Here is a 23,572-nt window from a genome sequence, read left to right as displayed (position 1 = left end):
AAGGCTGTAATGTAACAAAATGTGGAAAAAGGGAAGGGGTCTGAATACTTTCCAAATGCACTGTATGTGTAGAATGTCTCACCCATGTGGAAGCTAAGTGAATATAAACAACTTACCGCGTTTTAGCAACTAGGTAATGTCAGGGCAATTTCTGCCATTGATTCTGCTTGTGAAATAACCACACCTCTGAGTAACACTGATGGAATAGAAAAGAGCGTAAAAAAAAACAAAAAAAACACTTGTCCTCTGAAGAGCATGGATGGACTAATAATTACTATTATTTTTGTAACTGCACATTTCCATACAGCATTTACCCCAGTGTTTCACCCAAAAGGCTCAGATTTTTCTGTTTTCAGCTATGCAGACCGGCATCTGTCTCACTGGCTCCGGCGGACCTGCTCTCACTTAGGGCCAAAGCCAGACCACTTGTTCTTTTCAGATAACAATAGCTAACTGTGAACTAAACACCTTCGATTATGCAGAGGTTGTTGATTCTGCTCTTCACAAGTCCTCACCATCAGCCCTAGCTACGTAAATACAATTTCTCTCATATAACATAAGGTTGTATATACTAGTGAGGACCTGAGCTCCGCCGTACCCCTTACACTGTAAAGAGCTTTGGTGTCTAGAAAAGTGCCATGTAAGTCTAATTATGAAAGTGTTTTGCCATATTCCATGCCTTTATTCAAATGGAAACTGGTACAAAATACCAAAAAAGTGGACTGCAAGGCAACGTTAAGTGGCTAAAATAAATCTAAAATCAAGATGTCAATTTGTTTGGTCTACATGCCATTTTAAAAATACAGATATTGAAGTAAACCTATTTTGGGTTAAGAAAAGTAACCAGGAGTACGAGAAAACATAAGCTTGCAAGCGGACTTTGAATTACCCTTTTCATTTTGTTGGTTTTATGAATAATTTACGAATCATTGATGGAACACTAGATAAAATAAATGCATGGCTCTCGTCTCCCCCGCAAGCCGGATGGCATACGCACACCACCTCATCTGATTGGTTATTGCCCGCGAACCATAAACTGCACAATATCACACTAACTCTGACTTTGTGGCTAGAGTAACTAATGACGACCAATTTTGTATGGGCCCAATTTTTAACATTTTTTATTAAACATTGTTAAACACTCCAATATTACTGCTGATATATTATGGTATTTCTGAAATTACAATGTAAAAATATTACATAGCTCATTTTAAAACAATTGTTTCTCAACCTGTTTACAATAAATAGTCCAAATAAGAATAATTTACAGTATTATGTTACAAAAGCGCAGTGAAATCTGGAATTGTTATAGATTAAAGTTACACAAAGAGAAAGGACTCCATGCCCCAATTTAAAAGACATCTGCTACAGAAGTCTTTAGACATAATCCACATTTGTAGCTTGAACATTTTAGTGTGTTAAAAAATAAAAATGACATTTAGTATTTGAACATTGTGTCAATGTGATTACTCATATCAAAATGCTTAGCTGACATCTAGGCATTGGGTGTGTCCGAATTGGCAACCTATTCCCTACATAGCATACTTATTTTGACCTGGGCCCTATAGGCTCTGGTCAAAAGCAGCGCACTATATAGGAAATAGGGTGCCATTTTGGACACAGATAGTCCTGGAAACAAGCTTCATAATTTCTGGCATTTGCTGCAATGTAGTCAGGCAGGAACTCGAGCGTAGTAATCTGATGCCGGACTGCATAGTTGATGATACAAACATTGGTTGATGCAATGCAACATCTCCAATTTAGTCATCCTGGAGCGTGACCATATTTCTGTGTCTAAAAACCCTCATAATACGATTGATCCTTTAGTCAGCTGGGGACCTCAAACACACCCCTCGACTGACAACCAACCAGGCATCATAGGATAGAGTGCCGTGTGGTGTTAAACAAAAGCACACAAGGGTTGCATTCAGTAGGGCGCAAAGTTACAAAACACTTTGCTACAGAAAACTGAAATGAGCTTTTAGGAAGTTTCAAAGCATTGGTTGAGAAGAAAACACAGGGTGAGTTGGAGTAGATGTTCAAGTGGAGTCAAACTTTTTTGCATTGATATGGAGGGAGGGACACGAATGCTTGGCCTGGGATACAAATGCATATCAGTTCCACTCATATGGCTTGTTCAGTTTCAACAGATTAAATTATTAAGTGGTGTTAGTTCACGTGGACGTATTAAACTGACAAGACGGAGAAGGACACGCTACCAGCAGTTCAGAAGTTCATCAGTAGTTATTTTCAAGTTTGTCTGACATTTACATTTTGCATTCAAATGTCTTCGGTTTGATATTTCTCAGAGGGAAGAGGGAGACAAGAGGACAAGGACAGACCCCGTCTTTTGTTCATATATGGCATTGTTTTTTTCTTTACATGAGGTTGTGTTTTGTAAACGGGATTCATATTTTAAGTTTTTTTTATTTTTTTTTAAAGGGTGGCTCGCTAGGCAGAACAGACAGAATGGTCCAAACAAACAAGCCAGATGGAACCCATCAGAATCAGTTGAAATCGATTCCAAACCAATCAGAACCAGTTAAAACCGGTCCACAGGCCTTCAGAACCAGAATAAACCATTTCGGAACCCATTAGAAACCATCAAAGAGTTTAAACCTGTTCCAGTTGGACTGTGCCAAGGTAGATCTGAGTGCTTCTTCTGTTCAGGCCAATGGCCTTGGTTATTGCACTTTCTTTCACAAACTATATAGGTGAAGGAGTGTCTCTCCACCCCCAAAATCCTTGCACTTCTGAAGGAGTGGGAGGGGCAACTCTGTGACAGACAGATCCTAAACCCTGCCCCAGATTATTTCAAATTTATGAGGGTGTGAGGTGCGGCTCTGTGACAGCCAGCTCCTGTGCCAAATCGTTGAAGCGGGCGATGTAATCCACGCTGCTCTCACTCATCATGCAGGCCAGCTGGGTGTCTACCTGCAGGGATAAAGATAACCACATATTAGATAGTCACTGAATGGCTGAAGAACATGCTTCCAGAGTAGTGACAAGGGAGTGACCAACATTTGAATCTTGTTTTTGATAAACATGCCCAAAAATAATTAATTTATTGTTATAAAAAAAATACTACAATATAATGGATTCAAACTCTAAACAAGATGCCCAGTGACACAAGCCTACCAGACGAGATAAGTGACTTGCACTCTGAGGCAAGCAACAAACACTGAAGCATGCATGAGAGCACCCGCTGATCCGGACGACTGATCACACTCGCCGTAGCCGATGTGAGTAAGACCTTTAAACAGGTCAACATTCGCAAGGCCAGACGGCTTGCCAGGATGTGTACCCCGAGCATGCGCTGACCAACTGGCAAGTGTCTTCACTGACATTTTCAACCTGTGTTTCAAGCAGTCCCTGCGCTCAAGAACACCAGGGTAACCTGCCTAAATGACTACTGACCCGTAGCCATGAAATGCTATGAAAGGCTGGTCATGGCTCACAACAGAAAACGCTGTTCATTGACTGCAGCTCAGCGTTCAACATCAGTGCCCTCAAAGCTCATCAATAAGCTAAGGACCCTGGGACTAAACTAGAGGTCGGCCGATTAATCGGAATGGCCGATTAATTAGGGCCGATTTCAAGTTTTCAAAACAATTGTAAATCTGTATTTTTGGACACCGACTCTGCCAATTTTTTTTTACACCTTAAATCTTTATTTAACTAGGCAAGTCAGTTAACACATTCTTATTTTCAATGACGGCCTAGTAACAGTGGGTTAACTGCCTCTTTCAGGGGCAGAACGACAGCTCGGGGATTCAATCTTGCAACCTTACAGTTAACTAGTCCAACGCGCTAACCACCTGCCTCATTGCACTCCACGAGGAGCCTGCCTGTTATGCGAATGTAGTAAGCCAAGGTAAGTTTCTAGCTAGCATTAAACTTATGTTATAAAAACCAATCATAATCACTAGTTAACTACACATGGTTACTAGTTTATCTAGCATGTCCTGCGTTGCATATAATCGATGCGGTGCGTATTCACAAAAAAGGACTGTCCTTGCTCCAATGTGTACCTAACCATAAACATCAATGCCTTTCTTAAAATCAATACACAGACGTATATATTTTTTAACCTGCATATTTAGCTAAAAGAAATCCAGTTGTCGATGTGTTCCTGGTTCGAGCCCAGGTAGGAGTTACACTGGCAATACTGTTACACTGGCAATACTAAAGTGCCTATAAGAACATCCAATAGTCAAAGGTATATGAAATACAAATGGTAGAGAGAAATTGTCCTATAATTCCTACAACCTAAAACTTCTTACCTGGGAATATTGAAGACTCATGTTAAAAGGAACCACCAGCTTTCATATGTTCTCATGTTCTGAGCAAGGAACTTAAACATTAGCATTTTAACATGGCACATGCACTTTTACTTTCTTCTCCAACACTTTTGTTTTTGCATTATTTAAACCAAATTGAACATGTTTCATTATTTATTTGAGGCTAAATTGATTTTATTGATGTATTATATTAAGTTAAAATAAGTCTTCATTCAGTATTGTTGTAATTGTCATTATTACAACATTATTATTATACCGATTAATCGGTATCGCTTTTTTTGGTCCTCCAATAATCGGTATCGGCACTGAAAAATCATAATCGGCCGACCTCTCCACTAAACACCTCCCTCTGGAACTGGATCCTGGACTTCCTGAAGGGCCGTGGTAAGGGTAGGCAACAACATCTGCCATGCCGATCCTTAACACGTGGGCCCCTCAGGGGTGGTGCTTAGTCCCCTCCTGCACTCCCTGTTCACCCATGACTGCGTGGCCAAGCACAACTCCAACACCATCATTAAGCTTGCCTGATCACCGACAATAATGAAACAGCCTATAGGGAGGTGGTCAGAGACCTGGTAGTGTGGCAAAAACCTCTCCCTCAACGTGATCAAGACAAAAGGAGATGATCATGGACTACAGGAAAAGGAGGCCGAGCATGCCCCCATTCTCATCAATGGGGCTGTAGTGGAGCAGGTTGAGAGCTTCTGTCCACATCACCAATAAAACTATCATGGTCCAAACTAGGGCTGGGCAGTATACTGTATTTTTCTATATACCGTTATTGATGCACAGACCGGTTTGGGTTTTTACTTTACCGACTATAACGGTATTTGAATGTTTGGTTTGTTAAATGTGATACGGCGTGTGTAACGTCCATTTGTATAGGTTTATGCCGCAACTTGAGTCATCCCTCTCCGCTCTCTTTCCAAGCTGCTTTCCACACAGACCTAGTCACAACCCGTCACTCAAACAGCGCATTTGTTGTCGCTTGACAACGAGACACATTCGTTCAGTCTGCATGGTCAATGCAGCACATGCACATTGTTTTCAATTTAATCTTAATATAAATCCACAAGTGTTCTATAATTCCAATATTAGTTTGTGTTAGCCACTAATGCTAATCGCTAGTTAGCTGGCTAGCTAAGCTAATAAATGTACTGAGTCAGAGCAAATGTAGCTGGCTAATACAGCCTGATACCAGTGTTGGTGGAGGCCTAAATCAGCATGTTTGTGTAACAGTATCTTCTAAATCAATGAGGAATAGGCAAAACATGAATATGTTGGCTACATGAATAAATATTTAATGTAGCCAAAGATTATAGGGTCCACGGAACATCACTTCGGATCCTACCCTGTCACATTAACTCGTCCATGGCATTTTCATTCGTTGTCATGTCAAACACTGCATTCAAAGTGCCCCCTATTATTTTTATTTTAACTATAGAATTAGAATAAACATTTCCATGATTCCAAAAGTTCACCCAAGTGTTTATCTAAAATCGCAATTGCAACATTTGGTAAAATTAAGGCCTAGTTTTTTTGCCCATATATCATGGCAATGACCTCAATTGAGTGCAAGAAATTCAGAAATTGATGGAAATGCAGGAAATTTTAGGTTGAATTGAGCAGTATAAAACAATCAGAATGGAGAAAGCCCCACTGAAATAAATGTGTGTGTGTGGCCACACTTTTATTAAATCAAAAACATACTGTCAAATTAGAAAAATACCATACGATATATTTTGGCAATATAGCCCAGCCCTTGTCCAAACACAACAAGACAGTTGTGAAGAGGGCACGGCAACGCCTATTCCCCCTCAGGAGACTTCAAAGATTAGAAATGGGTCCTCAGATCCTCAAAAAGTTATTCAGCTGCACCATTGAGAGCATCCTGACCGGTTGCATCCCCGGTAAGTGCTCGGCGCTACAAAGGGTAGTGCGTACGACCCAATACATCTCTGGGGCAAAGTTTCCTGCCATCTAGGAACTCTATACCAGGAGGTGTCAGAGGACGGCCATAAAAATTGCCAAACACTCCAGCCACCCCAGTCAGACTGTTCTCTCTACTCCTGCACTGCAAGCGGTACCGGAGCACCAAGTCTGGGTCCAAAAACATTAACAGCTTCTACCCCCAAGCCATAAGACTACTGAACAGCTACTCAAATGGTTTCCTGGACTATTTGCATTGACCCCACTTTTTTTTGTTTACGTTGCCACTACTCTATATTTATGATCTATTAACTAGTCACTTTACCCCTACCTACATGTACAGCACCAGTCAAAGGTTTGGACATGCCTACTCATTCCAGGGTTCTTTATTTTATTACTCTTTTCTACATTGTAGAATAATAGTGAATACATCAAAACAATGACACATATGGAATCATGTAATAACCCAAAGTGTTAAATCAAAACACATTTTATATTTGAGATTCTTCAAAAACAGCCACCCTTTGTGTGATGACAGCTTTGCACACTCTTGGCATTCTCTCAACCAGCTTTATGAGGTAGTTACCTGGAATGCATTTCAATTAACAGGTGTGCCTTGTTAAAAGTTATTTTGTGGAATTTCTTTACTTCTTAATGTGTTTGAGCCAATCAGTTGTGTTGTGACAAGGTAGGGGTGGTGTATAGAAGATAGCCTTGGTAAAAGACCAAGTCCATATTATGGCAAGAATTGACAGTCCATCATTACTTTAAGACAAAGGTCAGTCAATGTGGAAAAATTCAGGAACTTTGAAAGTTTCTTCAAGTGCAGAAGCAAAAACCATCATGCGCTGAGGAAACTGGCTCTCATGAGGACCACCACATGAAAGGAGCAGCCAGAGTTACCTCTGCTGCAGAGGACAAGTTCATTAGAGATAACCCAGCCTCAGAAATTGCAGTCCAAATAAATGCTTCCGAGTTCAAGTCACAAACATCAACTGTTCAGAGGAGAATGCATGAATCAGGCCTTCATTGTCAAATTCCCACAAAGAAACCACTACTGAACAACACCAATAAGAATTAGAGACTTGCTTGGGCCAAGAAACACAATGGACATTAGACCAGTGGAAATCTGTCCTTTGGTCTGAGGAGTCTAAATTTGAGATTTTTCGTTCCAACCACCAAGTCTTTGTTAGACGCAGAGTAGGTGAACGGATGATCTCCGGATGTGCGGATCCCACTGTGAAGCATAGAGGAGGTTGTGTGATGGTGCTTTGCTGGTGACACTGTCTTGTCATTTATTTAGAATTCAAGGCACACTTAACCAGCAAGGCTACCACAGCATTCTGCAGCGATACGCCATCCCAACTGGTTTGCGCTTAGTGGGACTATCATTTGTTTTTCAACAGGACACTGACGCAACACACCTCCAGGCTGTGTAAGGGCTATTTGACCAAGGAGAGTGATGGAGTCCTGCATCAGATGACCTGGCCACCACAATCACCGGACCTCAACGCAACTGAGATGATTTGGGTGAGTTGGACCGCAGAGTGAAGGAAAAGCAGCCAACAAGTGCTCAGCATGTGGGAACTCCTTCAAGATGGTTGGAAAAGCATTCCAGGTGAAGCTGGTTGAAAGAATGCCAAGAGAGTTCAAAGCTGTCATCAAGGCAAAGGGTGGCTATTTGAAGAACCTGAAATATATTTTGATTTGTTTAATACTTTTGTTTTCTACATGATTCAATATGTGTTATATCAAGTTTTGATGTCTTCACTATTATTCTACAATGTAGAAAATAGTAAAAATAAAGAAAAACCCTGGAATGAGGTGTGTCCTGAGTAGGTGTGTCTTCGACTAACCTGTACCCCCTCACGTTGACTTGGTACCCCTTGTATAAAGCCTCATTCTTGTAATTTTGTTGTTCTTTTATTTTTTTACTTTAGTTTATTTAGTAAATATTTTTCTTAAAACTAGTGTTGGTTAAGGGCTTGTAAGTAAGCATTTCACAATAAGATCTACACCTGTTGTATTTGGCGCATGTGACAAAAAAATCGTGCAAGGGAGGGATGTAGTAATATGCTTCCTACTGGGGTGGTCTTACCTCCGCTACGTCTGGCAGGCCGCGGGACTGAAAGGAATCATGGGAGTTGCAGTCCAGAAATCTGGGTCCGAGGAGGGCTGTTCCACTGGAGGGGCCAGAGGGAGTCAGGGAGCTTCGTCTGCCCTTATCAGGGGACACCAGGCTCGCTGTTGGAGGGGGGGGGGGGGGGGTAGTGAGTTAAAATTGTTTGAAATTGAGACAATACAATTCAAGACAATCTCAGTTGAGCTAATGCTTCTGGGCTCAGAGTAATCCTGCTTCAATTGGCTTCATCATCAGGTTCAGTTCAATAGAAAATCATCATTGCCAGAGACTGGTGATAATGGCTGCGTGTGCGTATATACTGTACGTGTGTCTGGATTCATGCAGTTGAAGTTGAAAGTTTATACATACACACCCCCCCCCCCCCCCCCCCAAGCAGACACCTCGACGGCCCAGAAAGAACATTGGACTCTATGAAGACTGGAAACCACATATCCTGGGGCTGCGTTTATTGTAGCTGGGGATTTTAACAAGTTTAATCTGAAAACAAGACTCCCTAAATTTTATCAGCATACTGAATGCGCGACCCGGACTGGGAAAATTCTGGATCATTGATTGTTACCAACTTCTGCGACACATACAAAGCCATCAGCCGCCCTCCTTTCGGCAAATCTGACCACGACTCCATTTTGTTGCTCCAAGCCTATAGACAGAAACTAAAACAGGAAACGCCCATGCTCAGGTCTGTTCAACGCTGGTCCGACCAATCTGATTCCACGTTTCGATCACGTGGACTGGGGTATGTTCCGGATAGCGTCGAACAACGATGTATACACTGATTCGGTGATTGAGTTTACTAGCAAGTGCATCGGTGATGTTGTACCAACAGCAACTATTAAAACCTTCCCCAACCGGAAACCGTGGATTGATGGCAGCATTCGCACAAAATTTAAAGAGTGATCCACTGCTTTTAAATCAGGGCAAGATGACCGGAAACATGACCGAATACAAACAGTGTAGCTATTCCCTCTGCAAGGCAATCAAACAAGCTAAGCGTCAGTATAGAGACAAAAGTAGTCGCAATTCAACGGCTCAGACACGAGAGGAATGTGGCAAGGTCTACAGTCAATCACGGACTACAAAACGAAAACCAGCCCCTGTCGCGGACCCCAATGTCTTGCTCCCAAACAAACTAAACTTCTTTGCTCGCTTTGAGAACAATACAGTGCCACCGACACGGCCCATAACCAAAACCTGCGTACTCTCCTTCACCAGAGCCAACATGAGTAAAACATTTAAAACGTGTTAACCCTCGCAGGGAAACCAGCCCAGACGGCATCCCTAGCCGTGTCCACAGAGCATGCACAGACCAGCTGGCTGGTGTGTTTACGGACATATTCAATCAATCCATATCCCAGTCTGCTGGTCCCACATGCTTCAAGAGGGCCACCATTGTTCCTGTTCCCAAGAAAGCTACGCTAACTGAGCTAAACGACTACCGCCCCGTAGCACTCACTTCCATCATCATGAAGTGCTTTGAGAAATTAGTCAAGGATCATATCACCTCCACCCTACCTGACACTCTAGACCCACTCCAATTTACTTAATGCCCCAATAGGTCCAGACGACGTAGTCACACTGCCCGAACCCATCTGGACAAGAGGAATACCTATGTAAGAATGCTGTTCATCGACTACAGCTCAGCATTTAGTGCCCTCCAAACTTGTCATTATACTTGACACCCTGGGTCTCAACCCGCCCTGTGCAACTGGGTCCTGGACTTTGACGGGCCACCCCCAGGTGGTGAGGGTAGGAAACAACATCTACACCCCGCTGATCCTCAACACTGCAGACCCCCCAAAAGGGTGCGTTCTCAGCCCGCTCCTGTACTCCCTGTTCACCCATGACTGCGTGGCCATGCACACCTCCAACTCAATCATCAAGTGTGCAGACGACACTAGTGGTAGGCTTGATTACCAACAACAACGAGACTGCCTACAGGGAGGGGTGATGGCCCTTGGAGTGTGGCGTCAGGAAAACAACCTCACACTCAACAAAACAAAGGAGATGATCGTGGACTTCAGGAAACAGCAGAGGGAGCACCCCCCTATCCATATTGACGGGACAGTAGTGGAGAAGGTGGAAAGTTAAGTTCCTCGGCGTACACATCATGGATAAACTGAAATGGTCCAACAACACTAGGTCCTTTGCTGTTCTGCGATTGATTTGCACTTTTCGCACCAAAGTACATTAATCTCTAGGAGACGGAACGTGTCTCCTTCCTGAGCGGTATGATGGCTGCGTGATCCCATGGTGTTTATACTTGCGTATTGTTGTTTGTACAGATGAACAAGGTACCTTCAGGAGTCTGGAAATTGCTCCCAAAGATGAACCAGACTTGTGGAGGTCTACAATTGTTTTTCTGAGGTCTTGACTGATTTATTTTGATTTTCCCATGATGTCAAGCAGAGGCATGAAGGTAGGCCTTGAAATACATCCACAGGTACACCTCCAATTGACTCAAATGATGTCAATTAGCCTATCAGAAGCTTCTAAAGCCATGACATAATTTTCTGTAATGTTCAAGCTGTTTTTTAGTATATGTAAACTTCTAACCCACTGGAATTGTGATACAGTGAATTATAAGTGAAATTATCTGTCTCTAAACAATTGTTGGGAAAATTACTTGTGTCATGCACCAAGCAGATGTCCTAACCGACTTGCCAAAACTATAGTTTGTTATCAAGAAATTGACCAACCTCCAACAGTATGTAAACTTCTGACTTCAACTGTACATTCATATAAATAAACACAACTGTACATATACATACATACACATACATACAGTGGGGCAAAAAAACATTGTCAGCCACCAATTGTTTAGGTTCTCCCACTTAAAAAGATGAGAGGCCTGTCATTTATCATCATAGGTACACTTCAACTATGACAGACAAAATAAGAAAAAAAATCCTGAAAATCACATTGTAGGATTTTTAATGAATTTATTTGCAAATGATGGTGGAAAATAAGTATTTGGTCAATAACAAAAGTTTCTCAATACTTTGTTATATACCCTTCGTTGGCAATGACAGAGGTCAAACGTTTTCTGTAAGTCTTCACAAGGTTTTCACACACTGTTGCTGGTATTTTGGCCCATTCCTCCATGCAGATCTCCTCTAGAGCAGTGATGTTTTGGGGCTGTTGCTGGGCAACACGGACTTTCAACTCCCTCCAAAGATTTTCTATGGGGTTGAGATCTGGAGACTGGCTAGGCCACTCCAAGACCTTGAAATGCTTCTTACGAAGCCACTCCTTCATTGCCCGGGCGGTGTGTTTGGGATCATTGTCATGCTAAAAGACCCAGCCACGTTTCATCTTCAATGCCCTTGCTGATGGAAGGAGGTTTTCACTCAAAATCTCACGATACATGGCCCCATTCATTCTTTCCTTTACACGGCTCAGTCGTCCTGGTCCCTTTGCAGAAAAACAGCCCCAAAGCATGTTTCCACCCCCATGCTTCACAGTAGGTATGGTGTTCTTTGGATGCCACTCAGCATTCTTTGTCCTCCAAACACGGCGAGTTGAGTTTTTACCAAAAAGTTATATTTTGGTTTCATCTGACATTCTCCCAATCTTCTTCTGGATCATCCAAATGCTCTCTAGCAAACTTCAGACGGGCCTGGACATGTACTGGCTTAAGCAGAGGAACACGTCTGGCACTGCAGGATTTGAGTCCCTGGTGGCGTAGTGTGTTACTGATGGTAGGCTTTGTTACTTTGGTCCCAGCTCTCTGCAGGTCATTCACCCCCGTGTGGTTCTTGTGATCATTTTGACCCCACGGGGTGAGATCTTGCATGGAGCCCCAGATCGAGGGAGATTATCAGTGGTCTTGTATGTCTTCCATTTCCTAATAATTGCTATTTCTTCAAACCAAGCTGCTTACCTATTGCAGATTCAGTCTTCCCAGCCTGGTGCAGGTCTACAATTTTGTTTCTGGTGTCCTTTGACAGCTCTTTGGTCTTGGCCATAGTGGAGTTCGGAGTGTGACTGTTTGAAGTTGTGGACAGGTGTCTTTTATACTGATAACAAGTTCAAACAGGTGCCATTAATACAGGTAACGAGTGGAGGACAGAAGAGCCTCTTAAAGAAGAAGTTACTGGTCTGTGAGAGCCAGAAATCAAATACTTATTTTCCACCATAATTTGCAAATAAATTCATAAAAAATCCTAAAATGTGATTTTCTGGATTTTTTCCCCTCATTTTGTCTGTCATAGTTGAAGTGTACCTATTTTTAAGTGGGAGAACTTGCACAATTGGTGGCTGACTAAATACTTTTTTGCCCCACTGTACATATAAAAGTATGTGTGTCCGTCTTACAAAGCAGGCAGCCAAATGAAGAGTCAGTGGAGTCGTTGGGGTACCACTGAGGGTCGTGGCTGGGGGAAGGGATCCAGCCTCTGGAGGGGCTGACTGAGGTACAGGGTAGGAGCTTAGAGCACTCACTACCATTCAGCTTGGCAGGAGAGAGGGATGCCTCATCACCTGAGAGAGAGCGACAGCACGAGAGAGCGATGTAAACAGATCAGGCTACACTACAAAAACAGTACAAAATCTTATTTTAGAAGCACACGCACCTCTAACAACGCCCCCTTCACTTACCGTAGTGTGCCGAGTTGATGGCCAGCTCAATGATTGAGTCACTGATGTGTGTTTGTGGCCCTCCAGGAGCCATCGCTTCCTCTGGGGGTCCCGGGAGAGAGATGTCCAGCAGAGAAGCCACGCTGGGCGGGGAGAGGAGCGAGTCACCTGCTACTCCTGGAGACGGAGGGGGGAGGCCGTTCTGCAGCGAAACCTGGTGGAGGGTTAGGGAAAGAAAGAAATTAATGTGTAAAAATATACGAAAATCTGTGCTCTTATTGGACAAGTTCCTGTAGCACCTCCCTTGTTCAAAACAGTGTCCGGCCTTTTGAACACAACCCAGGTAGAGATAGGGTACATTGTCTTTTAGATCTCTCCATATGACCATTTATCTTTCCCTTCTTTCAGCGTTCCACTCACCTCAGAGGCCTGCTGGAGGAGCTGTGGCTGGGGAGGACCAGGACCAGCATACACCACTCCAGGGTGAGAGGTTGAGATGGGCCTTCCGTCTGGACTGGGGGCATCCAGCTCTCGACAGGGGCTGCCTGGGATGATGCCTGCTGACTTGGCTGCCAGGTCAATGGCACCTGGATGGAAAAACATAGAATCATCACCCGTTAAATTGTCAAGAGTCTGAGGGCGCTAATTTCCAGCATCAGTGGGCCTGGCCTAGATGGGCCTTAAAATAGAAGATGGACTAAAAAGGTGAAAAACAAGAGAAAAATAAAACATGACCAGAGCCTAAACCGAACACCCACCACCTGCCAAATTAGAGTAGATTTTGGCATTGGCGGGTAAGAGGTCTATTTCACCAGCCATGTTGGTGGGTGGACAGGGCTCCACAGTGCGAGAATTTCTCTCGCATTTGTTAATGAAATAACCAAGTATGATCACATTTATTGCAATATACTCTACATGACCAAAGCATGTGAACACCTGCTCGTCAAACATATCATTCCTAATTTATGGGCATTAATATGGAGTTGGTCCCCCCTTTGCGACTATAACAACTTCCACTCTTCAGGGAAGGCTTTCCACTAGATATTGGAACATTGCTGAGGGGACTTTCTTCCACAAGAGCATTTGTGAGGTTGTAGCGGTATTGTAAGAGACGTGTAAAGATAATGATTTTGTTCGGGCACCAGGCGGGTATTAATCCTCCTGAAAGGAAAAGAGTAGGATCGAGAAAGTAACACTACCAGACCCATACACATCAGCAGAAGAGACTGCCTAGAGTGTAGCCTGTTTGCAGATATCTTTACTCTTCACTGGCTAAGACACACAATAGAAAACGTGTCACAGCACAGGGGTAACCCCACCAATAATACCTCATACAATAATAATAATAATAAAAATAAATGGCAGAGCAATTGAACGGCAACTTCATAGAAACAATTTACAAGAAAGAACCCAGTCATCAACATTTGAGGATTTGCAATAATCTCTATTACTTCCCAGTGGATGAGTGCAGAGGCTAAGAATGTGGGTGTGTTCATTTACAAAACAAAGGCCTTATATCGGCCACATATCATTAGTACCACACCACTTCAATACAGTTCAAATAACAATACACAGACTTGCAAGCAACCTCCCCTTTAACTAAAACGTCAACCCAAATACTTCTGGCATGGCAATAATAGTCCGACAATGAACATCAACGGGAAGCGCATGGGAAAAATAGAAAGTCTGCTGCAGTGTAAAGCAATGGAACAATAGAGGTAAGAGAAAGAGAGGGAGCAGGAGAGATCTTAGCTGTTGACTTCAGGCTTGCAGTTGAACTGTCTGTCCGTCTGATGGTTTGTATGTCAAAGCTTAGCAACAATGTTGCTACTAATCTATGCGATCCATAACCAGTGCGGTCCCAAACGATAACAACCACGACCTAGAGCGGTCACACCGATGATTGAGTTAACTTCTTATGGCTGGGGGGCAGTATTGAGTAGCTTGGATGAATAAGGTGCCCAGAGTAAAACTGCCTGCTACTCAGGCCCAGAAGCTAAGATATGCATATTATTAGTAGATTTGGATAGAAAACACTCTGAAGTTTCTAAAACAGTTTGAATGATGTCTGTGAGTAAAACAGAACTCATATGGCAGGCAAAAACCGGAGAAAAAAATTCAACCAGGAATTAGGAAATCTGAGGTTTGTAGTTTTTCAACTCTTTGCCTAGCCAAGATACTGTACATTTTGTCCGATTGCACTTCCTAAGGCTTCCACTACAGTATACAACAGTATTTAGAACCTTGTTTCAGACTTCTACTGTGAAGGAGGAGAGAATAAGAGCTGATTGAGTAAGGGGTCTGCCAGAAGGCCATGAGCTCAGTCAGGCGTGCTCCCATCAGAGGTAGCTGCGTTCCATTGCATTTCTAAAGACAAAGGAATTGTCCAGTTGAAACATTGAAGATTTATGATAAAAACATCCTAAAGATTGATTCTATATCGTTTGACATGTTTCTACGAACTGTAATATGACTTCTTGTCTGAACTTTCCCCTGGACTTGACCACACCTCCCGAGTTTGGATTTGTGTACTAAACGCGCAAACAAAAAGGAGGTATTTGGACATAAATTATGGACTTTATCAAACAAATCAAACATTTATTGTGGAACTGGGATTCCTGGGAGTGCATTCTGATGAAGATCAAAGGTAAGTGAATATTTATAATGATATTTCTGACTTCTGTTGACTCCACAACATGGTGGGTATCTGTATGGCTTGTTTTTGTGTCTGAGCACCGTACTCAGATTATTGCATGGTGTGCTTTTTCCGTAAAGCTTTTTTGAAATCTGACACAGCGGTTGCATTAAGGAGAAGTGAATCTATAATTATAGTGGATCTATAACACTTGTATCTTTTATCAATGTTTATTATGAGTATTTCAGTAAATTGATGTGGCTCTCTGCAAAATCACCGGATGTTTTGGAAACAAAACATTACCAAACGTAGATTTTTGGATATAAATATGCACTTTATCGAACAAAACACACATGTATTATGTAACATGAAGTCCTATGAGTGTCATCTGATGAAGATCAAAGGTTAGTGATTCATTTTCTCTCTATTTCTGCTTTTTGTGACTCCTCTCTTTGGCTGGAAAAATGGCTGGGTTTTTCTGTGACTAGGTGCAGACCTAACAATCGTTTGGTGTGCTTTCGTCGTAAAGCCTTTTTGAAATTGACACTGTGGTGGGATTAACAACAAGTTTATCTTTAAAATGGTGTAAAATATGTGTATGTTTGAGGAATTTTAATTATGAGATTTCTGTTTTGAATTTGGCGCCCTGCACTTTCACTGGCTGTTGTCATATCAATCCCGTTAGCGGGATTTCAGCAGTAAGAAGTTAAACACTTTACAAACTAAACGAGCTGAAAATAAACAAGACTTCTGCAGCATTGCACACACAATCAAACTGCAGCGCCAACCAAGAGATCACACCCAGAGAGCCGGAAGAGCTGTCTTTATTTCCTCCTTCCTTACTGCTGATGTGCTCTTAAAGTGACAGCGCACAGTGAAGGCTCCATGCAGGATTTCACCACAAGGTTGGGAACTGATGTTGGGCGATAAGGCCTGGCTCACAGTCAAATCAGTCCAAATTATCCCAAAGGTGTTCGATGGGGTTGAAGTCAGCACAGGCCAGCACTGTCGAGGAGGAATGGGACAAAATTCACCCAACTTATTGTGGGACGCTCGTGGAAGGCTACCCGAAACGTTTGACCCCAATTAAACAATTGAAAGGCAATGCTACCAAATACTAATTGAGTGCATGTAAACTTCTGACCCACTGGGAATGTGATGAAAGAAATAAAAGCTGAAATAAATGTATACACACTGTATGTATGTATGTATGTATGTATGTATGTATGTATGTATGTATGTATGCATGCATGCATGTATGCACACGTCATATATAAAAATATAATACGTGTATATATTAGAGGTCGACCGATTAATCGGAATGGCCGATTAATTAGGGCCGATTTCAAGTTTTCATAACAATCGGAAATCGGTACTTTTGGGCGCTGATTTGCCGATTTTTTTTTTTACACCTTTATTTAATCTTTATTTAACTAGGCAAGTCAGTTAAGAACACATTCTTATTTTCAATGACGGCCTAGGAACGGTAGGTTAACTGCCTCGTACAGGGGCAGAAAGACAGATTTTCAGTCAGCTCGGGGATCCAATCTTGCAACCTTACAGTTAACTAGTCCAACGCAATAACGACCTGCCTCTCTCTCGTTGCACTCCATAAGGAGACTGTTACGCAAATGCAGTAAGCCAAGGTAAGTTGCTAGCTAGCATTACACTTATCTTTAAAAAAAATATATATATATATATTTAACTAGGCAAGTGAATTAAGAACAAATTATTATTTTCAATGACGGCCTAGGAACAGTGGGTTAACTGCCTGTTCAGGGGCAGAACGACAGATTTGTACCTTGTCAGCTCGGGGTTTATAATGCATCAATAAAATCAATTTAGCCTCAAGTAAACACCTTGTCAGCTCGGTTACTAGTCCAACGCTCTAACCACTAGGCTACCCTGCCGCCCCAATCATAATCACTAGTTAACTACACATGGTTGATGATATTACTAGATATTATCTAGCGTGTCCTGTGTTGCATATAATCTGACTGAGCATTACTAGATATTATCTAGCGTGTCCTGTGTTGCGAGCAAGGAACTGAAACGTTAGCTTTCTTACATAGCACATATTGCACTTTTACATTATCCTCCAACACTTTGTTTACTTGAGGCTAAATTGATTTTATTGATGTATTATATTAAGTTCAAATAAGTGTTAATTCAGTATTGTTTTAATTGTCATTATTACAAATAAAAAATATATATATAATTTTAATTGGCCGATTAATCGGTATCGGCTTTTTCGGTCCTCCAATAATCGGTATCGGCGCTGAAAAATCGTAATCGGTCGACCTCTAGTGTGTGTATATACAGTGCATTGCGAAAGTATTCGGCCCCCTTGAACTTTGCGACCTTTTGCCACATTTCAGGCTTCAAACATAAAGATATAAAACTGTTTTTTTTTTGTGAAGAATCAACAAGTAGGACACAATCATGAAGTGGAACGACATTTATTGGATATTTCAAACTTTTTTAACAAACCAAAAACTGAAAAATTGGGCGTGCAAAATTATTCAGCACCCTTAAGTTAATACTTTGTAGCGCCACCTTTTGCTGCGATTACAGCTGTAAGTCGCTTGGGGTATGTCTCTATCAGTTTTGCACATCGAGAGACTGAAATTCTCTCCCATTCCTCCTTGCAAAACAGCTTGAGCTCAGTGAGGTTGGATGGAGAGCATTTGTGAACAGCAATTTTCAGTTCTTTCCACAGATTCTTGATTGGATTCAGGTCTGGACTTTGACTTGGCCATTCTAACACCTGGATATGTTTATTTTTGAACCATTCCATTGTAGATTTTGCTTTATGTTTTGGATCATTGTCTTGTTGGAAGACAAATCTCTGTCCCAGTCTCAGGTCTTTTGCAGACTCCATCAGGTTCTTCCAGAATGGTCCTGTATTTGGCTCCATCCATCTTCCCATCAATTTTAACCATCTTCCCTGTCCCTGCTGAAGAAAAGCAGGCCCAAACCATGATGCTGCCACCACCATGTTTGACAGTGGGGATGGTGTGTTCAGCTGTGTTGCTTTTACGCCAAACATAACGTTTTGCATTGTTGTCAATTTTGGTTTCATCTGACCAGAGCACCTTCTTCCACATGTTTGGTGTGTCTCCCAGGTGGCTTGTGGCAAACTTTAAACAACACTTTTTATGGATATCTTTAAGAAATGGCTTTCTTGCCACTCTTCCATAAAGGCCAGATTTGTGCAATATACGACTGATTGTTGTCCTATGGACAGAGTCTCCCACCTCAGCTGTAGATCTCTGCAGTTCATCCAGAGTGATCATGGGCCTCTTGGCTGCATCTCTGATCAGTCTTCTCCTTGTATGAGCTGAAAGTTTAGAGGGACGGCCAGGTCTTGGTAGATTTGCAGTGGTCTGATACTCCTTCCATTTCAATATTATCGCTTGCACAGTGCTCTTTGGGATGTTTAAAGCTTGGGAAATCTTTTTGTATCCAAATCCGGCTTTAAACTTCTTCACAACAGTATCTCGGACCTGCCTGGTGTGTTCCTTGTTCTTCATGATGCTCTCTGCGCTTTTAACGGACCTCTGAGACTATCACAGTGCAGGTGCATTTATACGGAGACTTGATTACACACAGGTGGATTGTATTTATCATCATTAGTCATTTAGGTCAACATTGGATCATTCAGAGATCCTCACTGAACTTCTGGAGAGAGTTTGCTGCACTGAAAGTAAAGGGGCTGAATAATTTTGCACGCCCAATTTTTCAGTTTTTGATTTGTTAAAAAAAGTTTGAAATATCCAATAAATGTCGTTCCACTTCATGATTGTGTCCCACTTGTTGTTGATTCTTCACAAAAAAAATACAGTTTTATATCTTTATGTTTGAAGCCTGAAATGTGGCAAAAGGTCGCAAAGTTCAAGGGGGCCGAATACTTTCGCAATGCACTGTATATAAATGTATATATTTAAATATATATAAATACATATATAAATAGTGTAAATGCTGCAGTAGCTGGTTTCAAGGTATTTCTGCCGTTTTGTTACTTAGCTGGTAAATGAATCGCACAAAGTTAAAGAACTACGAATCATGTATAGCGCAGCAGCACAGCTGCGCACAGGCATCAAGGTAGGTCTAAAGTCTACTCAAGTGAGACTTTGTCCTCGTGTGTCTTGGCTATTTAATAGTAATACATTTGTTTTAGAAACATCAAAGCATGCTTATCGGTTTTATTTTATAATTTCTGTGTAATTTTAGAAAGAAATCTGAGTAGCTGGTAGATTTTTAAAATCTACCTGCCACAGTGGCTGATGGACCAAAAAGTTAGTTTCAGGCCCTGAACAGGTAGAGAGAAGCGGTACGTACTGGAGAGCTGACTGGACATCCCAGGGCCAGAGGTAATAGGCGGAGTTCTGGGGAGGAGGGGACGGGTGGAGGGAGAGAGACGGGGCTGGATTGGCCGGAAGGAGCCTGTTCCTGGGGGGAACAGTAAGAAGAAAAAAGTCAGTCAAGTCCAAACTATGGGAGGTGAGTGTGGTTGAGTACTTCTAGCCCTGTTCAGATAGTTGGATAAAACATTTTTGGGCCTGAACACAAAATATTACTGCTCCCCAGTGCTTTTTATTCCTGCAGCATAATTACAAAAAAAATAAAATGTTTCTCCGATACTTCAAAAATTCCTACTTCCTTCCTGTGATTAGGTAAGTAAAGCATGTTTTCTAATTAATTTATCATTTTTAAACTAGGTGTATGGGTTATGTTGACGGGTGGCATACCTGTGGCAGATGAGTTGGATAGGATGGAGAAGGAGCAGACGTGTTGAGGAGTGTCTCCAGTGGTGCGGGGGAGCAGAGTTCTCTGAGGAACAAAAACAACAATTTCACATTAAAACATTCTGTTCAGATTTCAAGCTGTCCTAAGAATAACTGTAAATTCAATAGGTGCACCAAACAATGGACTAAGATGAAAGACTTACCTGGACCACGAGGGGCTTTCTAAGTGGCCGGCTTCGGTTTTTCCTTTGTTTCGGCAGGAAAATGTCTGACTGCATCTGTAAGAGGCAGTGATGCAAATTGATGAGGCCCCAAAAAGGTTAAAAAACAACTAAACTGCAAGAAAAATGGGCCTTTTTTAGAATGAGGTTGTCGTAACACCAACATTTACTAACGATAGGATACCAAACCAAGTATCACGACACAGAGTAGAATCATGACTGTCGAAAATAGCTGAAAGGCACATATCCAAAAGGCCTACCTGTGATTAGGCAGGAGGAATGTAGGAAGGAATATAACATGTATAATGATCTGCAGTTTCATTGTGGCAGTAAGGGTTACACTCAGGTTTGGCCTAAATGAAACCATCTTTAGCTTACAACTTTACACACACAGCCTACACTCTCACAATCACACCACACACACACCTCCCAACAGTTAGGCACCAAAAATAATTTAAGGAACACCAGAAGAAAAACATATGATTCAGATTTAGCTTAGAATTACATTGATTAGGCATATGCATCCTACCTTTGAAGCATCTCTTTGAGTAGGCTATCTATCCCTTTCACATTTTTCCTGTACCATCCAAACATGTGCATTGCCAAGGTACCATGTTGATATCTAACTAGCCAGGTAACATTACTAAACAAGGTAATTTGTTATCAAACCAAACACTTGCGGCCCACAAGTAGTTTAAAAAGGGCCTGCAACATGGTTTATAAAATGTAACGTGCACCAATTCACTGTAGAAAAGGGTTTGGCCTAGAAACTTGTGGCATTAACTGTTGAAGACATAAGCTTGAGGGTCAGTGTACTCAGTTATTCATCTACAGGCAAAATAAAGAATCAGGTCCATAAATATTTGGACATTGACCAAGTTATTATTTTAGCTGTCTACCACAGCATGAGTTGAAATAAAAAATGTAATATGAGCTTAAAGTGCAGACTTACAGCTTTACTTTGACGATATTTACATCCAAATCGGGTGAATGGTGTAGGAATTACAGCACTTTTTATATGTGGTCATCCCCTTTTTAAGGGACCAAAAGTAATTGGACAATTGGCTGCTCAGCTGTTCCATGGCCAGGTGTGTGTTATTCCCTCAGTTAATTTACAAGGAAGCAGATAACAGGTCTAGAGTTGATTTCAAGTGTGGCATTTGCATTTAGAATCTGTTGCTGTTAATATTGAGAAGTCCAAAGAGCATGCACTGCCAGTGAAACAAGCCATCATTAGGCAAAAAAAAAAAAAAAAGACCACAAAACTCATTAGGTGTGGCGAAAACTATTTGGTACATTCTTTAAAAGAAAACACTGGTGAGCTTAGGAACACTAAAAGTCCAGGAAGGCCACGGAAAACAACTGTAGTGGATGACAGAATAATTATTTCCCTGGTGAAGAAAAAACAATTCACAGGTGGCCAGATCAAGAACACCCTCTAGAAGGTAGGCGTATCTGTGTCAAAGTCAACAACCAAGACTTCACCAGAGTAAATAGAGGGTTTACCACAAGATGTAAACCATTGCTATGCCTCAAAAACAAGACCAGATCAGAGTTTGCCAAGATAAAAAAACAAAACAAAAAACACCTGATCTATGAAACATGGTGGTGGTAGTGTTATGGCGTGTGCATGTATGGTTGCCAATGGAACTGGCTACCTTGTATTTATTGATGATGTGACTGCTGGCAAAAGCAGCAGGATGAATTCTGAAGTGTTTAGGGCTATATTATCTGCTCAGATTCAGCCAAATGCATCAAAACTCATTGGACGCACTTCACAGTGCAGATGGACAATGACCTGAAGCATACTACGAAAGCAACCCAATACCATTTTAAGGCAAGGAAGTGGAATGTTCTGCAATGGCTAAGTCATTCACCTGACCTGAAACCAATTGAGCATGCATTTCACTTGAAGGTAAAACACCGCAAGAACAAGCAGGAACTGAAGACAGCTGCAGTAAAGGCCTGGCAAAGCATCACCAGGGTAGAACCCCAGCATCTGGTGATGTCTATGGGTTCCAGACCTCAGGCAGTCATTGACTGCAAAGGAGTTACAACCAAGTATTAATACACACAATTTAAATGCATGATCATGTTATTTGTCCAATTACTTCTGAGCCCCTTTAATTGGTGGGCTACGTAAAAAAAAATGGTTGTAATTCTGATACTTTTTTCTTTTTACAAAACCTTAAATTAAAGATGAAAGTCTACACTTAAAGCACAATCTTGATCGTTTCCTTTCAAATCCATTTTAGGGGTGCACAGAGCCAAAATGATGGAAATTGTGTCACTGTCCAAATAGTTATGGACCTGACTGTACGTATGCACTTCACTTATGCAGCGAGCTGCTCCAATGATTGAACAAATGTAACATAAATCCCATCACTGTTTGCTAGCCCCAGCTCGTCATCACAGTAAATAACATTTGAAAACTGATGGCGGTGTGCCGAAAGAACGGATAGAGAGAAGCAGCTGAGTAAGCTAATGGCTGGTTAGGGGATGCAGTTGGCTGCTCACAACGTGATATTGGAATAACAGTGGGAGAATCTGTTGCACACTCCTCGCATCCTCTCCTCAAAACCAATTGGATGAGATAGCCAGATGTCTCTCCTAGGGCTGGGCGGTATTTTACTATATTCCAGTATTGATGCACGGATCGGTTTGGGTTTTTAACTTTACCTTCTATAACGGTATTTGGATGTTTAGTGTGTTAAATGTGTTATGCTGTGTGTAACATCCATTTCATAGTTTACACTGCTTCTTGCGTCATCCCTCTCCACATGCTGCGTTCTACACAGACCTAGCCCTGCCCCGTCACTTAAGGATCACATTTATTGTTGCATGACCATGAGGCTCTGTCGGGTTGGATGGGGAGCATCGCTGCATAGGTATTTTTAGGTCTCTCCAGAGATGTTCGATCAGGCTCAAGTCCAGGCACTGGCTGGGCCACTGAAGGACATTCAGAAACTTGTCCCGAAGCCACTCCTACGTTGTCTTGGCTGTGTGCTTAGGGTCATTGT

The 23,572-nt window shown here is 41.9% G+C and overlaps 1 protein-coding gene across 2 annotated transcripts in view; it reads right to left on the bottom strand.

Moving 5' to 3' along the window:
- Positions 1-1,092: 1,092 nt before the first annotated feature.
- Positions 1,093-23,572, bottom strand: part of cramp1 (cramped chromatin regulator 1) — a 54,055-nt gene continuing 31,575 nt past the window's right edge. For both annotated transcript variants that reach the window (XM_036937925.2, XM_036937924.2), the window contains exons 13-20: positions 20,535-20,609; positions 20,335-20,416; positions 19,925-20,035; positions 13,369-13,535; positions 12,970-13,162; positions 12,688-12,852; positions 8,329-8,474; positions 1,093-2,934 (exon numbers count right to left, since the gene is read on the bottom strand). In XM_036937925.2, coding sequence (XP_036793820.2) covers positions 2,821-2,934; positions 8,329-8,474; positions 12,688-12,852; positions 12,970-13,162; positions 13,369-13,535; positions 19,925-20,035; positions 20,335-20,416; positions 20,535-20,609 — 1,053 coding nt within the window. In that variant the 3' untranslated portion in view covers positions 1,093-2,820. The remainder of the gene's footprint in view (positions 2,935-8,328; positions 8,475-12,687; positions 12,853-12,969; positions 13,163-13,368; positions 13,536-19,924; positions 20,036-20,334; positions 20,417-20,534; positions 20,610-23,572) is intronic.

This window comes from Oncorhynchus mykiss, chromosome 12 (assembly GCF_057628025.1).
Source record: "Oncorhynchus mykiss isolate SJ-2025 chromosome 12, ASM5762802v1, whole genome shotgun sequence".
In the NCBI taxonomy this organism is placed as follows: domain Eukaryota; kingdom Metazoa; phylum Chordata; class Actinopteri; order Salmoniformes; family Salmonidae; genus Oncorhynchus; species Oncorhynchus mykiss.
Note: the sequence above shows the minus strand (reverse complement) of the source record. Positions and strands in the feature narration are given on the sequence as shown.